General features: G+C 49.9%; 6 protein-coding genes across 6 annotated transcripts; 3 read left to right on the top strand and 3 right to left on the bottom strand.

Moving 5' to 3' along the window:
* Positions 1-654: 654 nt before the first annotated feature.
* On the bottom strand, positions 655-2810 carry N7511_009907 (CBS and PB1 domain protein; the record flags this gene model as incomplete). Its single annotated transcript, XM_057132284.1, has 4 exons — positions 655-1467; positions 1520-1614; positions 1667-2540; positions 2598-2810. 4 exons carry the CDS (start codon positions 2808-2810, stop codon positions 655-657), a joined length of 1995 nt encoding a protein of 664 aa, XP_056980272.1.
* Positions 2811-3202: 392 nt separating this feature from the next.
* N7511_009906 (40S ribosomal eS26 domain-containing protein) lies at positions 3203-4056 on the top strand (the record flags this gene model as incomplete). Its single annotated transcript, XM_057132283.1, has 5 exons — positions 3203-3257; positions 3317-3353; positions 3539-3617; positions 3726-3877; positions 3934-4056. Coding segments are annotated over 5 exons (429 nt in total), but the record flags the coding sequence as incomplete, so codon positions are not given.
* A 361-nt stretch (positions 4057-4417) lies between these two features.
* Positions 4418-6613, bottom strand: N7511_009905 (uncharacterized protein; the record flags this gene model as incomplete). The annotated part of the gene is made up of 1 exon (XM_057132282.1): positions 4418-6613. One exon carries the CDS (start codon positions 6611-6613, stop codon positions 4418-4420), a length of 2196 nt encoding a protein of 731 aa, XP_056980270.1.
* A 1024-nt stretch (positions 6614-7637) lies between these two features.
* Positions 7638-9374, bottom strand: N7511_009904 (lanthionine synthetase C family protein; the record flags this gene model as incomplete). Its single annotated transcript, XM_057132281.1, has 4 exons — positions 7638-8443; positions 8497-8510; positions 8571-9141; positions 9194-9374. The coding sequence occupies 4 exons, from the start codon at positions 9372-9374 to the stop codon at positions 7638-7640; spliced, it is 1572 nt and encodes a 523-aa protein (XP_056980269.1).
* A 598-nt stretch (positions 9375-9972) lies between these two features.
* Positions 9973-11596, top strand: N7511_009903 (putative histone acetyltransferase Spt10; the record flags this gene model as incomplete). The annotated part of the gene is made up of 2 exons (XM_057132280.1): positions 9973-10470; positions 10520-11596. The coding sequence occupies 2 exons, from the start codon at positions 9973-9975 to the stop codon at positions 11594-11596; spliced, it is 1575 nt and encodes a 524-aa protein (XP_056980268.1).
* Positions 11597-12011: 415 nt separating this feature from the next.
* Positions 12012-13949, top strand: N7511_009902 (chaperonin-containing T-complex subunit CCT7; the record flags this gene model as incomplete). Its single annotated transcript, XM_057132279.1, has 5 exons — positions 12012-12057; positions 12125-12291; positions 12360-12696; positions 12757-13791; positions 13846-13949. 5 exons carry the CDS (start codon positions 12012-12014, stop codon positions 13947-13949), a joined length of 1689 nt encoding a protein of 562 aa, XP_056980267.1.
* Positions 13950-14360: the final 411 nt, after the last annotated feature.

Below are 14360 nucleotides of genomic sequence, written 5' to 3'. Positions count from 1 at the left end.
TTGTTTTTGGTGGGGCGGGGAGGAAGGTGAAAAAGCAGAATTTCTGATTAGGAGAGCGATTGATAGGCCTTGGAGAGTATAAAGAATGGCGCCCAGCGAAACATGACACAACGAGACAGGTACAAAGACGGTTAAAGTCCGATTTTCCTAGGAATGATCTCCAAGGAAAACTAAATCTCTCTTCTTTCGTCTCAGAAATTCAAAAAAAAAAGTCCATAGTGACGATGTTCATTGTCGGGCGCTAGACCCAATACAGTAGTTTTCAGGCAACCAGGCCACTCTTTCAAGACAAAGAGCTGGGGAAAGTCCTTATATTGGCCACAAGACCGGGGAAACAGTATTTATTGACGCTGAAATAAGAACTGAACAAGAAGCGAACAAATTTCAGAGTTACAGATTAGTTATTGGACATTATTCAAATGAATTATTTGCATTGAAGGCTAAATGAGGGCCGCAACTGGTCATAACACGAACAGCGGTATCTGAAAGCGACACAGAATATCAATATTAAAAACAAACGGGTATGCAACAGTCGAGAGTCGGGGATTCATGACTCTGATCTACTTCCAAAGTTCATGAAATCCCCAAGATGAGGCAAGGCTTGAGAAAGAAAGTACTGTATAATAGTTTTAGGGCGAACAATGTGCGAGGTTATTACCGGCCGCTGGGACGGCTGAGAATAAAAACACCCGCAATGACTGCAGCCAATGTGACAATGGCACCGGGGAGCAACAAGTCGTTGGGGACACCCGCAATCAATTCCTTCTCTGAAGCAGGAGGGGGGATAGATTGCGAGCGAGGTGTAGGCGCGGGGGACACTTCGGAAACTTGATCGACAACGCTCTGCTCCAGGACAGGGGTCATAACAGGAGCTGGTTGAGGCTCAAGAGTAGCAGGGATGGGAGGCTGGGTGGGGTCGTGAACGAACAAGTCGACCTTGTCGTGATGGGAACGGCGGGCCAGATCAATGGCATCTGTCATATCCTGGTCCGTTGTGATAGAAACAGTATCACCCTCGTTGTCCATGTAGCTGAGAGCATATCCAGTGTTGCTCAGAGTACCCTCCTCAACGGTAGCCTCGCCCCCAACAGCCTCGAGTTCCTTGCCAAGCTTCGCTGTGACTTGCGACACAAGGGCAGTGACACCGTCAGTGGTGAGAACATTGACACGGTGGACTCGGCCACTGGGAGCCTTGAACTTGAAGGGGAAAGGAGTAACATGATCTGTTGGATTGTGCTGGGAGACGACTTCGGAGTGCTCGTCACCGTGGTGAGAAGCGGAATCGTTAGGGAGAAGACTGTTGTCGTAGCCCGAACGGTTGAGATCGGGGCTCATCACTGAGCGGTGTGGGGTATGCGGCTGGTGGTTCTGGCTTCCAGAGACCATAGAGTCGGACTCGTGGTCCATCGACAACCAGAATTTGTTCCAAGCGGGGCCCTCATCATCTTGAGTGGACATGGTGTTGATCTAAGGCGAATTAGCAACTATTTTTGCCCGTCAAAATCACGGTAGAACATACCTGCTCAAGAGTGGCATATGTGAGCTTGAGCACGTCGACCATTCCGACGATCTCACCACCCTCGTTCATGACTGGAAGGTTAAGGTAGTGACCATCTATTGCAACGTTAAACTCAACGATCAAAATGTAGGGAACGAACGAACTGACCATGCATCTTACGAAGAGCGGCTTGAATGCTCATATCCGACGGGGCAAAGTCGGGGTGAGGAGTCATGACACGGACGACACTGCAGGTGGCAGGGTCGAGGCCGGGGGCAATGACACGAAGAACAATATCCTTGCTAGTAAAGATACCAGTGATGGAACCCTGGTCCTGAACGAGCAGGGCAGTAGTGTGGTGCTCCTTCATGAGAGCCGCAGCATCCTTCACTGTGGTACGGACAGACACAGTGACTGGTGGCATACCATCCAAAACAGTCTCAAGGGTAGGGCCAGACATCTTTGAGCGCAAAGCCTCAACATATTGGATGACCTGCTGGGGTTGACTGGAGCCAAGCTCGGTTTGCACACCTTCCAACGCATCGTAAAGCTTGCGGGAGGAGCTGTAGGCGCGCTCCAGCTTCTCCATAGCATCGTAGAAGCACTTCGTGATATCCAAAACACCGGAGATATCCTGGTTCTCGTCCATGACGGGCAAATGTCTGAAACCCTTTCGCACCATGAGATCGAGCGCATCGGTAGCACTGGTATCTGTTCGCGCGCACAGAGGGTTCTTGGTCATAATCTCAGCAACAGAAACCTCGCGGGCCTTGAGACCCATTCCGATAACACGGAAAGCAAGATCCTTGGCAGTGAAGATACCAGCGATGCGCTCATTGTCATCAGTAACCAAAACACAGTCCTCTCTCTTGGCTGCCATCAGCTGGGCGGCCTCCGCGATGCTGAGCGAAGGCTTGATCTGGAGGGCCTGGCTGGGCTTCAGGGCGAGCACGGTACCGGGAGGGGCTTTGCGGGAACCTCTTGATTTCGTCGGGGCGTTCCTCTTCTTGTTGAGGTCGGCTTCCATCTTGCGGCGGATAGCCTGAAAAAGTCAGCTTGTTGCTCGATTCAAGGTGAATATAGCTCCTGTGCGACATACCTCATCGCGCTTCGACTGATTCTGTCGTTGTCTGCTGCTGGCGGCGGACATGGTGCCACTTCCAACGTCGCTGGATGGGGTTTGGGTGGTAGCTGAGGATTCTGGACGGGGCCGAGGGATGTGGGAAGCACTGGAATCTCCTCCAAAGTCGGGCAGTCGTCCTCTGCCGATCGTCTTATTGGGTGTTCCCCGAAAAGTGCCCGTGGCCGACATTATAATGCCCAAAGGGGAAACTCGCAACAAAAAAAATGAGGAGAAAGGGGGGGAATGAGGCGAGACAAACGAGACAAGGATGTCAGGCTTGTAAGACCGGTATGAGGGAAAAAGCAAGGAGAATTCCAGGGAAGAGGAAGAAAAAAGGGCAGTCAATAGTCGATTCCGACAGGGGTGTTCCGATGCCCACGGGAGTAAACAGTAGTGAATGACCTACGGTACTATTCGGGGGCACTAGTCCAGGATGGGTTAGACCGAGACACGTTGGTCATGCCCCACGTGACGGCCCAGTTGCAGCCTGACATTGACACCTGACCACGCAGGCTGCAATACACGTGATGCATCTCGCTTAAGGGCTTAGGGCTACCCGCACAACGCAATCCAATCCATCCCGAACGAGACTTGTGTGTGAGCGAGCTTCGACAACCCACTCCCGACAAGTTAACCGTACGCTATCTACCCCCCCCCTTTTCTTCACCAAAAGATCTTTACCTGACCGACCACAGAACAAACCGTCAAAATGGTCAAGAAGAGGGCGAACAAGTAAGACCAACAACCCTCCTCGGCGAAGCAGTATCCCATTCAACATCTCCGCAATGACGAACACGCACATACAATTCGAACATCGAAAAACCGCGCCTACCGCACATTGCCGGAAGACAAGAATGGGAGACTGGATTCGACCGAGTTGCAATTACAGGGACAAGAGAACTAATTGATTTCTTTAGCGGTCGCAACAAGAATGGCCGCGGCCACGTCAAGCCTGTGCGCTGCTCCAACTGCGCCCGCTGCACTCCCAAGGACAAGGTACGCACGCATCGTGATGGTCTTCCTGGTACCTGAATCTATCATCATCGCTGGACCCTCGATCTCCGATCCTCGATATCAACATCCATACTAACAACATCAAAAAAGGCCATCAAGCGTTTCACCATCCGCAACATGGTCGAGTCCGCCGCCATCCGGGATATCTCCGATGCCTCCGTCTTCGCCGAGTACTCCGTCCCCAAGATGTACCTGAAGCTCCAGTACTGCGTTTCTTGCGCCATCCACGGCAAGATCGTCCGGTTCGTGTCACACATCTTTCGCCACTTTCTTTCAACTGTATACTAATTTCTCCCAGTGTTCGCTCCCGTGACGGCCGCCGCAACCGTGCTCCCCCTCCCCGTATTCGCTACAACAAGGACGGCAAGAAGCTCCAGCCCCCCTCTGCCGCTAAGGCCCTGTAAGGAGGTTTTAGTTTCGTTCCACGAACAAAATAAAATGAAACTAGTTTGAAATGAATTCTTTTATTTTGTCTTCACTCTTCTTGTCGACCAGATTGCAGGGGTGAATGCTCGGTCACCACAACTGCCGGCCATGCTCCTACATCGGCAACGCAAAAAAAGCTTGAAAAAGATGGCTCAACCGTTTAGTGAAGACCGTTGAGGTGTCTTCTGTGTTTGTTCGGTGTGCATGAGCCCGTTGACGACGGCTTGTTATGACTGGGAGGAAGGAAGGTTCATAGTCTGAATAGGACTAAGAAAATATCAAAAATTCCTACAACTCATGTTCTATGACGTAGAATGGCATGGTATCCTAGTTGGTGGGTATCTGAAGTACAAATTTCACGGGTATAAGTATCCCTTCTCAAAATAGTTCCCATACATGTCGACTATTCCAGTCCGCATGTTGGGCTTGGGGTTCCGCACAACCTTGACCTCCCCCTTCCAATGACCTTCGACAAACGTAGTCAGAGAAACCGGTGGTGCTGATGGAGAAAGGCTGGAAGCATTGCTTCCAAATGTGCTCCGTCGTCCTCTCTCACGACGCACCACAGCCTCATACTCGGCCTTTTTGGCCCGGCGGAAGGCCGCAACCTCCGCAACAAGGTCAAGAGATTGTATCTGCTTGTCCTTCTCCGATTTCCCTGGTTGACTTAGAGAGTGAGCATTTCTTTGCGAAGGATGACGCCCAAGACGTGGGGAATCAGGCGAAAGAGCCGAGTCATCATCTGGCATAAGCGAGACCTTCTCATTCAGGACAGCCATAGGGAAGTATTTGCCCGGATCATTCTCAGGGACTCCGCACTCTTCTTCCCCAAAGAAACTGTAATCATTCACTGCTGCAGACCAAAGATTCTCCGAGTCACGGTCACCGGTGCTTGAATGGCCTGTGGCATTGTATTGATTTCCGGGTTTCCATGAGGTTAGCTTTGTGTCGACGGGCGTGATTTCGAGGACTAATCGCCGTAATCCAAACAGAGATCGTGATCGCTGCTGTTCGGCTCGCATGCGTGCTTGTCCTGGTGGGAGAGAATAATCTGATCCGGCTTGTAGAGTTGCCAACAAGAATTCATTAGAGCAAGCAGTGATGAATCGTATGAGAGCTGGAATGATGGATGAGTTGGGCGCCACGTGAGACGGTACATCAGTCAAAACTAGGGTTTCCGTGTGAGGAATATGTGATGGGTGGAGGTAAGGAAACCGGCTTTCTTTTCCTCCTTGCAGTGGGATAGATTGATTTCGAGGTCGTTTGGCTAGCAATTCTTGGATCCTTTGCCCCCTAGTATCGTCTGTCGATGTCGGGGAACTACATTGTAATGTCTGGAGGGAAGAACTAGTAGCCAGCATGTACTCTGATGTTGAAACTGATGATAATGTGTCTCCTCCTGTCGTCTCAGAGAAAGATATGACTGTTTCAGAGCGGCCCAGCATGTTATTACCGTTTGCACTCCGCATTGGTATCGGATGCACGACTTCTGGGGCAAAGGCTGGTCCACGCTTGGGTAGTTGTGGCTCTTCGTCTTTGGTCGTCGGCTCTTGGATATGGGGCAAATCAGGGGCCGAGGTCACTGAGTCGTCGATAGACGTATCAGCGAGCTCATAGATAGCTCGTGTTTCTTCGGATAACTCATTGATCTGTTGAGCTGCGTCCAATTCAGCAGCTTCCGACACTTCGGCGTCATCACTTTCAATATGATTTTCCTGTGTTGAGAGCTCAGGTAGAAACTCTGCAGTTGATGCAGCGTCTTTGCATGGTGGTTCTGCAGTGAGGACTGCATGGTGTGCTCGGAAATAGATTAAATTATCTCCTGCGACTTTGCCCAGGAGTGGTACCAGTTTTTCAGCTCCCGGGTATTTCTCTCCAAATTTGAGGACCTTGCGTGCCACATCTGGAGTTTTGAGGGTGCCAAAGTCAAGAGCATGCAATCGCGAGGAGGCTAAGAGGCTTGCCACACCTTCTATCGAAATCAGATTTCCTGTGATGTATAGATGAGTAATTCCGGTATGTGGTAAGTCCTCAACCCATGGATGGTATGAGATTGGCTGAGCGAGAAGTCTCATGAATTGTTCATCTAGATCTGGGCGTTTGAAAAGATCCGAGCCAGACCCATGGAGTATAGATTGAGAGACCGGGTCTGGTGAAGTTCCGGTGCGTCTCGGTCTTGGCTGGGCTCTGCTATTTGGAGGAAGGAAAGAGGCCTCCATTAAAGAGCGGACTGCCATATCGGTAAGCAAATTGTCTCTCAGATCAAGATAACGGACCCGGTGTCCAATCGCGTTGGCCAGAAATTCGGCATCGTTGTCTTTCAACCCAATGCCGCGTAGTTTCAACACTTGGAGATACTCAAGTTGAGATAGGGAGCATAGAACGGCGCGATCTCTGGCAGACGTGGTGTATGAAAGGTCAAGATAGGCCAGTGTGGGGAACAGGAGCAGAGTCGAGGCGAGGCTTGAAGACGTTGTGTTTGGTTCGCGCTCGGCTAACAACAGGCGAATGTTATACTGGTTTGATCTCTGATGGTTTTTCAATGCTACCATTGCATGGTGATCGAAAAACGGCAGCTTTGAAACCATCAAGCATTGGAGACATGGTAGGTATTCAAGGATGTCCCTCAACCAACCCGGTCGGGGACCACCATATATTTCCGACAGAGCTGGTGGGAGATGAAGCGTATGTGTCATTTCCCTGACTTCTTTCCTGGCATATTTCAGGGTTCTTTTGAATCGAGTTAGAGCCACTAAAATTTCATTAGGGATGGTGGTCTGTTATATATATCTAGAGAGCGTACCATAGACAGCGTCATTCTCTGTTCCAAAGTGAGATGCTGGATTTCCCCAAAGAAAAGGCATGAACAAATCATGCCATCGACTACAGACTAGAGACGCTGCGCATAAGTCGCTGGATGGGATATAACGAGCAATGATTGTCCAAGCATCTCTGTCCGTAGCGGACTCGTAAGACGGAGGAATAAGATCCATATCCGCTTCACTATGGTATTGAGATAGCGGCTAGTAGGATGAGTGTTATGTCTGCATATCAGGAAAGAAGCTTAACAAAGATGAATCAAGTCCGCCCTGGAACTCTTGGCCTTCCGACACAGCCACGTAGTTGATGTATAGAAGGCCCGTGCACGGGGCAACTTACGGGGCTCAACTGGCTTATTGAAATTATGAGCGCCTGCGCTGGGATGATTAGGAGTGAAGAATGAACAGTAATTCGGTTAGTGAACACCGCCTAGATCTATTTCCAGTGCCTCACTAATCTATACAAAACCGAAAGGGCTCAAGACCATGACGTCATTCTATATAGTTGGGGGCGATTTAATCGAGTCTACTGCTAAACAGACACCCCCATGCAGTAGTAGGTGGAGAGGCTTTCTTCCATTTCAAACACATTTAAGTTTGCTACAGACGATGAGATATTGCTTAATAATTGAACTGCCAAATATTGAATGACAGTTTAGATGGAAAGAAGATTGTAAAATAAATGACTCGACATACGCTAAGATACCGCTAATTTCTTAGCATCATGATTTTGTGGGGGTGCTTTCTAGCAGTAGACCTAATAGAGGCCAGTGGCCCCATTTCCACCCAGAGTTGGGAAGCCAATTTGCTTGAGTAGAGCCTCTTGAAATGCTGGATCTTTAGGTACACCAGAGGTAGCGCATACGCCCTGTTGAACCAATTCCATTTTGCGCAATTTGGCTTGGAGCACCGCGCAGGTATCAGCCCACGCACAAACATTGCCGGGGAGTCCCTCAAACAATCCATAAGGCGCATCCGGCATGCGATAGTCTGTATCAGACTCCGCAGGAGACGAGTTGTATGGCCGAGTCTCACGTGCGTGTAACATGAAGGCAAGTGCACGCGAGAGGAAGAAGTCGCCTGTAAGCTTCTGAGACACGTCCGCATTTGGCAGTGTTGATACCTGGGCACGCTGGAGGTATGCTTCCCGGGCATCATTCACATTCTTTGACGAATACTCAAACGTATTATGCAAGAGCAGCCATGGCCAGGCATTTCCAGAGATACCGTGGCAGAGACTGCCTCCCTTGGAAAGCAGGCCTTCTTCCCAGACACGCTCAGAGCCCAAGTAGATGGCCTGATCCCAGGATGGGTCCCAATGAGCACGGGTCAAGGCGGAATTTTTCAAGGCAGCAGCTAGAAGGATCAATAAGCCAGGGGTACCGTGACATAGTTGAACCAGCTCAGACTGTTGTCCGAAGCTGAAAGGGGGCAATGTCATTGGGAGGTGGCCGTTGGTGGCAATGGATAGCTTGCAAAGCGCAGTGATGGTATCACCAACCACAGGAAGATGCTCTACCAACTCTTCGGGTTTAGCCGCTAGAATAACGGCCAGAATGCCAGCTAGATGACTTGGGTTAATACCACGGATGTAGAAGTATCCACTACAAACTCACTGATTCCATGGACCCTATCAGATATTGTTAGTAATTTATGAATTTAGATGTATAGAGCAAGCATGAAAACTCACGCCCCAAAGCAATAATGGTCTTCCATCCACGAGTACATCAATTCATGTGCCTCTTGATTTCCATTCTTCTCGACGTAACTCTTCGAGCCCTGTCTACCGGCATCGATGATCACACGAATTAATTCAGGGACCTTTCCAAGAACAGGAGTGAGAGCTTTCTGAGTATGTTCATCGAAAGTATGAGCCCGAATGTTGAGGAGTGTCCACAGAAGGCCAGCTCGACCAAAGAGAATCTCATCTCCGCCCATTTTGCGGCCATCATGGGTAACAAGAGGTTCGTTCTTGAGTGCCATCTGCACTGCATCAAGAAGGCAAGAGATATCCTCCACCGCAATGTTTGCTTTCCCATTCTCCCAGTTCACTTCTGAAAGTGCAGCTAGAACACGTAGAGTAATGGCAGTCACGGGCGAAGAAGAGCCAATTGCGGACAATCGAGATGGTAGCAAAGGTGTCTCTGGCAAAACCGATGGAACTTGTTGTAGACCAAGCTGACGGAAGTCTGGAGAAGCCTCATCTGTATTTCCTAACATGGATGACTGGTAGTCCAAGCGCAAGAAGGCAAGGGCAACACCTGTTTGGATGGTCAGATGAATTACATCCTATGTATGAGGACGGTCTCATACCAGGAAACCCCCGAAATATGCCATGTGAGCCCCATGATCCGGGCAGAGGACTATTCTCTCTTATCTTCTCAGCTCCATTGCGAACAGCAACATGAAGTTCCTTGAGACTCGCGGTAAGAGTAGCCTCATTGATTGTTGGTAGAATTAAGGTGTTTGGGAAGAATTGGGGGCGTTCTGCCATGGTACAGGATCCTATAAATGAGCTGCAACCTAGCTTTGTATTGCTGGAATATGGCGTGCTTTGAAGCAAGTCAGATTCAATGTGCAGGATCGAGAACGCTTGTGGCGGGGGGAGATCTCACTCCCCTCAGGAAGATCTTTGGGCAATTCCCATCTTAGTTAGCGTGAGATGATCTCTCAGATTGATCAATTGTCGGTGTCGGAATGAATCCACCAGTTTACTACTAACCCTAAAAAGCAAACATGCAAAAATTAACAACTTAACTATGACATACTTTAGAGCCTGATACATAAGGCATATATTTAGGCCTGGTGGCCTGAAATTATCCCTTAGTCAGCACCAAGTCAGCTGGGGCCACAACTCCCCGACTCCGGACTCGAGAATACTCATGCGGTCCTCGAAGTGCGATCAAGGACAACCTTCTAGAAGCAGTGCAGAATGTCAGTGAACAGACCCCCCCCCTTGTCAAGTCTCTTTTCCTCTCTTGCTTTGTTCATAGTAATCTTCTTATTCCCCCGTACTTCACAGGGAAACATCGCTGGACATGTACTGAGATATACTAACATAACATGCAGTGAGATCGGTAGATACAGGCATCATGTCGGAGGTACATGGAGATTCAGAGCTGGTTTCTTCAGGCCCTGAGCTTGACTATCCTCTGGCTCTGGCTCCGCGGCAGGTTACCCTAAGAGACCGGGTGACAATTGCCACTCTTGTTCCTTTCGCCTCAGCAGAGGAAATACCCCGACCCCTATTGAAGTACTTGTCAGATCAATTCAACAAGGAAATTGAAAAAGGCGATACCTATGCCATGACCGAGCCCATCCCACTGGCCCAATTTGGACGGTATTGGTTCTCTAATTTCGGTGTTGTCATGCTTCTGGGTGACATTGAGAGCGCCGAGCAGACACATTCCATGGACCGCGCCGGAGCCAACTGGACCAAGCTTTGCCTTGGTGGCTTTCACATCAGGCCTAACTACCCTGGTCGTAGTAGCCATGTTTGCAACGGCACGTTCATTGTAACGGACGCTGCTCGAAACAAAGGTGTAGGTAGGCTGATGGGTGAAGCATATCTGGAATGGGCACCCCGTTTAGTGAGTACACACACGCCACCACTAAAAGACATTATTCTTACTCCTACAGGGCTACACATATGCTGTCTTCAACTTGGTCTATGAGTCCAACGTTGCCTCATGTCGCTTATGGGATTCCCTTGGCTTCAAACGCATTGGACGTGTCCCTGGCGGAGGTAGACTCAAATCACAACCCGGAGAGTTTGTTGATGCAATTATATATGGAAGAGGTTTGAGCCTGGATGGCGAGGATTCTGTGTCTCAAGATCGATTCGAGAAGATTCGCTACTACTTAAAGCATGACAAATATCCTCGTGGTGCTGATCGAGCCGAAAAGAGTCGGCTCCGCAGTGCAGCAACTCATTATAAGCTTCTTGGGGGCGAGGACGGCGAGCCCGAGAGACTGATGCTGAAGGACAAAGAAGTTGTATCGGACCCGCAGCAGCAGTACGATATCTCTCAAGAGGTTCATCTCAAACAGCATGCTGGTATCAACAAAACCACGGCAGCTATTGCAGTCAAGTACCATTGGGTACGAATCAAAGAGACTGTCAATCGGGTGATTCGCGACTGTCCCCAATGCAAAGAGACTGTCAAGGTACCCCCTCTTCCCGGAACCAAGGAAGAAGATTCACCACCTTCAGAGACTGTATCGGAGACTGTGTCCAGCATTGAGGCCAGCCCAATGGAGCCGCCCCCAACTCAAAATGTTACACCAGTGATAGATCAACAGATGGACCACAAGATGGACGAAGCACCCGAAGAACCTCCAGCCCACAACCATTTCATGCACCAACCCATTTCGACAGCTGTGCCTGGCTCGGTACATCCTATGGCTGGATTCGCTCCTATGCCCGTGGACCCTCAAATGATGCAATTAAACCAATTACGACGTTACCAACAACAAAATCCCATGGGCTCTTTTGCCCCTGGGCCGCACACTATGAACATGAACTTTGACGATGCAATGCGCTATCATACAGCCAGCAATGCCTATCAAATGATGGTGGACGATGGATCAGATCCTTTCCGACAAGATGTGCTTGGACTGGTGAACCCATCTGCACACGACATGCAGCATGATGCCGACTTACTCGGCAAATACGAGTATGGAAGTCCATCAGACGGGCATTACGATTTTACGTGAATAACTTGCTATGATTTTCGGGAAGACCTTTTATACTGTATTATCTTTTTATCTTCTATTTCGGCATTTCGGTATTTCCTTTTGGCGTCAAGACCTGGTCTGGGATATTGATATCATACTCCGCCAGTTGACTGTGGGCAGTGCATGTCTTATTCTTATATGTGGAATGCCTCTTTCTTCTCAAATATCATATTATCAATTCATTCATACAATATAATTTTTTTTCAAGTAGTTTGTGTACTGCATCTTTGATGCGTAGGGTTGAGCCTGATTGGTCACCGCCTTGCGCGACTGGGGGGTTTTGGGGGGAACAGCTCTGGGAAATTTTGGCAGATCAACCCCTCCGACGCTTCAACTCAACATACCCCTTTTCTTATTTCTTTTTTGTCGTTGAACGGTAATATCCGATTTCACAATGGCCTTCGCCGGCCAAACCCCCACGATTGTGGTGCTGAAGGAGGGTAAGTCTGGTTCAGTGCGGGCAGTTTTGGTGGGATTCACAATACTAACTGCTTTTTCGACATATAGGCACAGATGCTTCCCAGGGAAAGGGCCAGATCCTTTCTAACATCAATGCTTGTGTCGCCGTGCAGGCTACAGTTAAGAGCACTCTCGGTCCTTACGGTGGTGATCTCCTGCTCGTCGATGCCAATGGCCGACAGACCATTACAAACGATGGAGCTACAGTTATGAAGGTGCGTCAAAGTGATCGGACGTTATATACCGGACATAAGGAAGGATGGTTCTGACCTTCGTCTGATAGCTTTTGGATATTGTGCACCCCGCCGCTCGCATCCTTACGGATATCGCCCGGTCCCAAGACGCCGAAGTCGGTGACGGAACAACCTCTGTCGTGGTCCTCGCTGGTGAGATTCTCAAGGAGGTCCGTGATCTCGTTGAGCAGGGTGTCAGCTCGCAGACCATCATCAAGGGTCTGCGGAGGGCAAGCGCCATGGCGGTCAACAAGGTTAAGGAGATTGCAGTGGACATGATGGACTCTTCCGTCACCCAGGAGAAGAAGGTCGAGACACTAAGACGGTTAGCCGCCACGGCCATGAACAGCAAGCTCATCAAGCGGAATTCGGACTTTTTCACAAAGAGTGAGCCCCCTATCCAGATTCCTCGAAGAGCTGCAAATGCTAACAGCAGTCAATTAATAGTGGTTGTCGATGCCGTGCTTTCTCTCGACCAGGACGATCTTAACGAGAAGTTGATTGGAGTTAAGAAGATTACCGGTGGTGGCCTCCAGGATTCCCTTTTCGTCGATGGTGTCGCTTTCAAGAAGACCTTCTCCTACGCAGGTTTCGAGCAGCAGCCCAAGCACTTCAAAAACCCCGGCATTGTGTGCTTGAATGTCGAGCTTGAGTTGAAGAGCGAAAAGGATAATGCCGAGGTCCGTGTTGAGCAGGTTTCAGAGTACCAGGCTATCGTCGATGCCGAGTGGCAGATTATCTACAACAAGCTCGAGGCTATCTACAAGACTGGAGCCAAGGTTGTTCTCAGCAAGCTGCCTATTGGTGATCTTGCTACCCAGTACTTCGCGGACCGTGACATCTTCTGTGCTGGTCGTGTGGCTTCCGACGACATGGACCGTGTCTGCCAGGCTACCGGAGCCGCTACCCAGTCGACTTGCAGTGACATCCATGAGCGCCACCTCGGAACCTGTGGTGCCTTCGAGGAGCGCCAGATTGGTGGTGAGCGTTTCAACCTCTTCTCCGACTGCCCTCTCGCCAAGACCTGCACACTCGTCCTGCGTGGTGGTGCCGAGCAATTTATTGCCGAAGTGGAGCGCAGTCTGCACGATGCTATCATGATTGTCAAGCGTGCTCTGCGCAACACAACCATTGTCGCCGGTGGTGGTGCTACCGAGATGGAATTGTCCAGCTACATGCACGGCTTTGCCGACCGCAACGTTCCCCACAAGCAGCAGGCCGTCGTCAAGGCCTTCGCCAAGGCTCTCGAGGTTATTCCCCGCCAGCTGTGTGACAACGCCGGCTTCGACGCTACAGACATTCTGAACCGCCTGCGTGTGGAGCACCGCAAGGGCAACGTCTGGGCTGGTGTGGACTTCGACAACGAGGGTGTCCGTGACAACATGGTTGCCTTTGTTTGGGAGCCCAGTCTGGTCAAGGTCAACGCCATCCAGGCCGCCGTGGAAGCGTCTTGCTTGATCTTGAGTGTTGATGAGACGATAAGTAAGTGACTCGAGCATCCTGTTCTATTTCTCACGGAACTAACCCATTTTACAGAGAACGAGGAATCTGCCCAACCTGGCCAGCAGCGTGGTATGCCACCAGGTGCTGCCCAGCGGGCTCTCCGTGGCCGTGGCCGTGGTATGCCCCGACGCGGTTAAACGATGCAGGACAATCCGATGATGTTCGATGATATTTCTAAAAAAGGATCCTAAGCGATGAACTCTCATGGCTTTTGAGATGAACTTCTGTTACCAGAGTATAGGGAGAATAGAGAGTTTGTAGGCATAATCAGACTTGCCGTCTTCCGTACATAGATCTACATGCAGGTGATTTATCCAATGCATCACAGGGCCGAGCCGATCCACGGTCAGTCAGTATTTGGAATAATTACATTGTTCAAATGTTATAAGTTACTTAAGTTAAGTTATGCCAAGTACGATCTATTGCCAGTTGCATAGTCGATCTAGTAGCTATCTCGCGAGATGCAGACGAAGAAGTTCCCAAGTACGAGCCTAATAAGCGGCCATGACAGGGATTATTCGGGGCTGCCGATGCATGTCAGATATAAA

The sequence above is a fragment of the Penicillium nucicola genome, assembly GCF_028828085.1.
Source record: "Penicillium nucicola strain IBT 29836 chromosome Unknown utg000010l, whole genome shotgun sequence".
Lineage (NCBI taxonomy): Eukaryota > Fungi > Ascomycota > Eurotiomycetes > Eurotiales > Aspergillaceae > Penicillium > Penicillium nucicola.
The sequence above is the reverse complement of the archived record's forward strand: the minus strand, read 5'-3'. Positions and strand labels throughout refer to the sequence as shown.